Source organism: Etheostoma spectabile, chromosome 4, assembly GCF_008692095.1.
Source record: "Etheostoma spectabile isolate EspeVRDwgs_2016 chromosome 4, UIUC_Espe_1.0, whole genome shotgun sequence".
Taxonomy (NCBI): Eukaryota; Metazoa; Chordata; class Actinopteri; order Perciformes; family Percidae; genus Etheostoma; species Etheostoma spectabile.
In genome coordinates this window covers 10,708,412-10,715,112 of record NC_045736.1, presented here as the reverse complement: position 1 = coordinate 10,715,112, position 6,701 = coordinate 10,708,412, and the positions used below count along the sequence as shown (strand labels likewise).

Genomic DNA, 6,701 nt, shown 5'->3' with positions numbered 1-6,701 from the left:
AAACACTGAAATAGAGGAGTTACAGTATTGTTTTATCTCAGTAGGAAATCTTTGATTCAAGTCACACTATAATTCTGAGAATCTGTGGCCTCGTTGTGGACAGACGGAGGCTGAAAGGCTGCAAATCAAATCTGTATTTGAGAGCAATGGATTGGCTTTCACACCAAGAATAAATCATTTTTTCACGGTTGTGTAAAAAGCCAGAAACTGATTCCATCTATACATCTTCTTCATGTGCTAAATGTCAAATGTTAACAAACCCATGTGTGGCAAGTTGTATTTTGGGTCGTAGCTCACCTCCGCCGTACATGCATGCTAACATAATGGAAGAGATCCAGGACACCTGGCTGCTGCTCACATCGAAGATCACCTCAATCTCTTTAAAGAAGACAGTGATGGACTTGGGAAACGCATAGGAGAAGCCAATGGAGATGAAGGCCCCGACCACCACCATCCATCCCCAGCCACCCTCGGGGGGTGTGTAGCCTTGAGGACCACCGACGACAGGCGCCATTTTCACTCACCAAACTCCTCTTCAATTTCAACACGTTTTACAGATACGAGGACCTGTTCAGAGGAAAACAAAAACAGGCAAATAGCATAACTTTAGTTACTTAAACTTGAGGTTTTGTCCTCAGCTTTGAAACATTTGACATCAACGGCTCTGAACATTTTCATATCCACGCTGCAAACTGGATGAATCTGTTACATTCCATTCCGTGAAAACTCTGAACAAAGCCTCTCTCGTCTGTTTTAACCAATATCATAAATTGGTATCAGAATGTTACACTGTTTTGCACCCTAAAGATGTAGTAAATCTACAGTACCTTAAACCAATCCTTTCCTCTGGTGCCCCTTTCTAATCCATCTACTATTATGTCACTGAAATGACTGCTATAAAAAAAGTATATACATGTGTGTCTTATTAAACCTTTAGAACATTGTTGAACCGAACCCTGCTTTGTGTCACTTTGTTCTTTGAGATCTCGTAAGTGCTTTCAGAGTCAACTTCCAGAGGTCAAGCTTGTATGGTAGATGATAGCATACAAACCTTAGGTGCCAATTTATGTTTTTGTTCACGGGCGCTCACGGGCGAACAACCCTTTAAAAAAAAAAAAAAAGTAGTCAAAAGATGTTTGCATTTCAGAACTTTAGGAAATGGACAGCGGCTGAAACGAACACACGTGCCAATTAACTTGATAATAAAGCTGTATAGTAGGCTCTCTTTCAACTCGGGACGGCGCCAATTCTCACAAATACAGATAGGATTAGAGATGAGAAGTTTAACTGACACGTAACCACGATCAGCTTCGTGGGAAATCAAGAATCAATGGAGCATGGGATATGCGACATAACCAATCACACTATGGCAGACGCTCCACCAAATGCAACGTTTCATTTTAAATGAACGTAGCCTACTGGTAGTCTGGCACACGTGGGTGCTCAGTATTTTATTTTGTATCGCCAATACTATTATATTAATTTGTATGTATGAAGAAAATGAGGAGCCCTGCAAATAACAATACATGTCAATAAAAAGAGGAATTATAGAGACTGAACATATATTGAATGACAATTTGAATTATCTTTAATGCTATAGCTAAATTCACCAAGACATTTTATACAGGTTTCAAAATCCAGTATGTTAACCATTTACATTGTGCTACTCTGTATCTTTAACAGTGCATTTTGGTTGTTTGTTCATATTGTTGCTACAGTTTATTGGGGATATAACATGAGCTCTAATTTGCTACAATTGCTACGATCTACCATGATGGTAGAATTTGATCCCTGTGTTCAGTGGTTCAAATGCCATTCATTTTTGCTCATTTCAAAGTTCAATGAATCCTCACTTTAGTTTCCCTTTCGAAACCTAAGCTGTCAAGGTGGTTGACTAATTTATGTATATATTTAGGTATCAGATAATTGCATACAAATTATTTATCTTTTCTTTCCAAATAATTGCCTTTCAACTCATATATTTCTACAAGGGTATACAGTACACACTGAGTTGTAATGACAATAAATGTGGACAGATAATTCACGCACACCAGTGCAACTGTTGCTTAAGCTTTTCATTTGCAAATTTGATACAAAGCTGTTCAGAGCTGCTGATGTCAAATGCTTCAAAGCTGAGGCGGAAGGAGGAAGTTTGTACAACAGACAACGGAATGACTATGAGTACAAAGTATAAGAAAATTGCTTCTACAGAAGTGTAACTTTTCACCCTTTAATTTTCCTTATTCCTCTTTTCCATCCGTCTCATGCCGTCTGACCAGTCTATCACATCCAGTACCAACTGACCAATCTTACTGGTTTCACTGTAAAACAAAACCCCCTCAACAGTTGGCTACATGCTCTGTATACTGACTTATAAGTACCTCTGAGTCCCTCCGCTTTGCTGATGCCGCATGCCTATTTGGAAAGAGATCAGATTTGTCTACAAATATTTCCCAAAGAGTTTAAGATTAAGGATGGCGTTTGTGGCCTTGCTTTGCTTCTCTGCACTGAGCTCCCACCTGCTGATCTCCCACAGTCTCACTTTAGAGGTGATGAATAAGAGTCCTTTTGCAGAGTCAAACAACTTACTGTATTGTTCACACAGGGGAGACTATCCAGAGAAAACATCGATCAGACCATGAACACTGGTTGCATTCACACTGTTCAATAGCTCAGGGCTATACCCGGGAGTGGGTGATGATGTAGTGTTTTTCAGCCAAGGAGGACTTGATTTGGTTGATGAATTGGTTCAGTGCTCTGAAAACTTATTGGATAAGCCAGTTGTGTGCAGCGAGTAGTGAATATTTAATGTGTTAAAGAACTTTTGTTATTGAGCTGGGATTCTGGCTGCTGCTATGCAGCTGTAAATGTGCCTCCTGCATTATGCTAGAGATGCAATAGGTAATGGAGGTGAAATAAGAACTTGTGTGTGTTTTATTTACCCATGCAGACATTAAGGGTCACTTAGAATAATTAGATAGGAACCTGTGGAGTAAAAAATTTAATTTGCATACAGATAACATGTGAGGGATAATGTAGAGTGAGCGGGTTATTATTCAGGGTTGTGAGGATTAATTTTGTGATAATGATTCGCTCACTCTACATTATGCTGCTTATGTAATAAGCCGGCTACTTACTGAAGAAATCAATAATTGGACACAAAATATTTATTTCAAAATCATCTTATGGATTTAAAAACAGGGGGAAACTACTAGCCTGACTCCTTAGGTAAAAAGTAAGAGACACGACAGTCATAAATGTATTTTGTTTGTTCAATCTGTACATTTGACATCCCTACTGATGTTAAATGCTTTCATTTCCAATGCTTAGGTTGGAACATGTCACCAATGTCTATTCTGGTGACAGCTTTAGCTAATTGGTGATATTTAGCAAGCCGCTAATACACCTATTAGCTGTCGTGCTTCCTCAACTTCCTCCTAGAGTAAGAACAAAACATTCCCCACTCAGTTTATACTTCTTGAGTTAGGGCTGCACAATTCAAGTGGGCTAAAGGAGTTTGGAGGATTTGATGCTAGGGAGTGTAGCAAGCTGGTTTAGCCAAAATGGAAGAAGTTTAAGGTGCTCATGAGCAAGGCACCGAACTCCCAACTGCTCAGGGCGCCTTTCCATGGGCAGCCCCCTCACTCTGACATCTCTCCATGTAGTGCATGTATAGGTCCTGAGCATGTGTGTGTAATTCAGGCCTGTGTGTAATGTGTGTAATAGCAACAGAGTGTAAATTGTAATTTCCCCTTGTGGGATCAATAAAGTATACATTATTCTTATTACTGCTACAGGTGTTGGCCTTCAGCGATGTTTCTGTTGCTTCTAACATCTGTTTTGGAGCATCCGAGAGCAACGCAGATATTTAAGTGGCATCGTAATGAGGTACCGAAATCCCCGTTGATATTTTCGATATTTTCGATATTTCGTCCAGTGGATAACAGGCATACAGCATACTTCAACATGAGAGGAATGTTGAAATCAACAAATAATTGTGATAATTAAAGGAGAATTCCAGTCAATTTCAACCCGTAACGCTGCTGTTTGTAAATGTGGAGTGCTGTCAGTAGAGAGAAAAAGGAAACCAATCGGTGCTGTCTACACTGTGTTGTCTTCCTGCTAGAGGTAGCACCCGACGGGTGTGACAGAAAGGCGTGTTTCAACTAGCGTGGACTTCACCGGAAAACTACTAAATACTAAATAAACGAAGGTATGTGCCCCGGTTGAATTAACAACTTTTATGCCTTTCTGTCGCATCTACAGCAGTCAGGTTCACTGTGTTCACTGGGAAGGAATCACTTCACATGGGTAGACACTTTAGAGGCTAAAAACACTTTTAAAACTTGCCCTGTTTAAGCCCGTTGGGTGTTAACGCTAGCAAGAGGATGACACAGGGTAGGCAGCACCAATTGGTTTCATTTTTCTCTCTACTGACAGCACTCCACATTTACAAACAACAGAGATACGTGTTAAAATTGACCAGAATTCTCTTTTAATCGTGAGCTCAATATTGATCAAAATAATCGTAATTATTATTTTGGCCATAATCGTGCAGCCCTATCTTGAGTATCAAAGGAACTTCTATTTTTGTTTGTGGAAATATTTAGTTTGTGGTGATACTTTATTGTTTATATGATATCTTTGTTGTTTAACATAGGCTGGATTGAAGTACGAATGTGATTTTTGTTGTATGGGGGGCTATTCTAACAGTAATTAAATTGCTGTCACTTTTGATAAAAAGAAGAGCTTGGCTCTACAATGGAGAGAAAAGAATCCCATAATTCAGTGAAAACTGCAGAGTTGATTCCTTTAACCCAGGATGAGGCATCAACGCTAACCCCAGTCACATTGTAGAGGTCTAAATAAAGCAGTCAAAGTGCCATGTGACAACACCCAAATACCAGCTAACGTAGGGTGGGTTCATCAGAGGGCATTGATAGAGACAACAGGATTTGGTGTCATTGCTTGAGAGAGAAAAAAAAAAAAATTATTGGAATTATTTTGACTAACATGGGTCACTTTTATCAGAGCTCGGTCGTGACCCTGAGCTTGGTATGTGCAGCATTTAAACCCTATTTTTGAATATTAATAATAAATTACCGAATAGTGTTGAATGAATTCGTTTTTAGATCTTTGGCTAAATTGTTGCGCTTCTAGCAAGTTTACAGTCATTCTCCCTGCTTCCATGCCCGGGGCCCCTTTCTAATACCACTTATTCAATCTACTGTAGTGAATTTGTCGGATCAATTATAGATGAGAATTTCTTGTTAAATATTTGCTCGAGGAAATCACAAACTCACATAAAAAGTATTGGTACAACACTGACATAGCAATACATATTTCATGTATAACAATCTATCAGGAGCTTACTTAGGCAAGTAGTTATTATTTACTTTTTTACAGTGAAGTCTGTTAATAAATGTGCATTGTGTCTGTGTCATGTGTCTTACCTTGGCAGGCGCTCTCGGACGGGGACGGATGAGCTCTGCAGACAGACAGCAGTCTCGGAGGCACCTTAACACGCAGCAGAATTCATTGAATGGGACCGAGCATCTCTGAATATGTAAAAATATGTTGCACAGATACTCCAGACGTTATCTGTGGGTCTGTATCCACTGTGACAGTCCAAAAGTTGCCCGTGGCACCTCCGCCTCAGACTTCATCTAAAGTGAATCAAGTGAAGCTGAAAAGTTCAGGTCATTCAGTGCCCAGATCAAAACAGCGGGACAATCTGGGTACTATGGGGCTAAATGTTGAAGTCAGTCAAGTTCTTATTGGCTGTGGGAGGCTTAGTGCTGTGCCCCAACAATGCATTCTCCACCCCTCTGGCATGTGCTGAAATCACACACAAGGTTAGAGTTATTCACTGCACGGCCCCGTAGTATGTGTGACCTGAGAGGATATCGAATAATGTCTGCACTCCAAGAGATAAGATGCTTTCTGAGACACTGATTTCCTGCATTAGCTCATTTAACGTTGCTATTCAATTGAATATTGCGGCTATAAGAAATCCGGTTTCACGTACGCAACAGACATTGTTGTTGACATTGTTTATTCACCTGGAAGAAAGATTTCTGAACACTTGAGTCAGATCTGGTTGAGCCTTTCTCCCTGAACTCCCTGAGGTGCTATTGAGTTGGTATCAGGGCTTGGGAAAGGAAGGACACAGGGCTCAAGTACAGCAGGTTATTGGAACAGTGTGCACTTGCAAAACTGCTAATTCTTGACACCCTTGAAACATTATTTCTCTTTGTTAAATGTTTTATGTTTTTCCGCAAATGTTTTATTACACTCAAATAAGGAGTTTTATTGCTTTTCAAACTGAGGAAACAGTAGAGCACCGCCTACTATTCAGTATTTTCTCATAGGTCGGCATTTATACACAAGAGTGAAGAATGGAAATGGATTTGAGACAAAAACATTCATATTTGCGTGCGTGCGGGCTTATAGGCATTTATTCACGCAATCTGCAATTTTCCACAAACTTTAATTTTACTATATATAAATTCTAAACACTGGCCTTTTTGGTAAAAACTCACAAATCTTGTTATAAGCATTGAGTTCAAAGTGCCACTGAGCCTCAAATAGCCACTAGGATGCTGTAGACTCTTAGAGTAAGAGTACATTCCTCTGGTAGCTTACATTAGAAAACAACTAAGTGCAATTTGCTGCAGTGGATATGACACATGCCTTTGGTG

The 6,701-nt window shown here is 39.8% G+C and overlaps 1 protein-coding gene across 1 annotated transcript in view; it reads right to left on the bottom strand.

Moving 5' to 3' along the window:
- slc16a1a (solute carrier family 16 member 1a) overlaps nucleotides 1–5,875 on the bottom strand; it is a 10,737-nt gene extending 4,862 nt beyond the window's left edge. Inside the window, exons 1-2 of the mRNA XM_032514331.1 lie at nucleotides 5,454–5,875; nucleotides 298–567 (exon numbers count right to left, since the gene is read on the bottom strand). Coding sequence (XP_032370222.1) covers nucleotides 298–514 — 217 coding nt within the window. The 5' untranslated portion in view covers nucleotides 515–567; nucleotides 5,454–5,875. The remainder of the gene's footprint in view (nucleotides 1–297; nucleotides 568–5,453) is intronic.
- Between the last annotated feature and the right edge of the window lie 826 nt (nucleotides 5,876–6,701).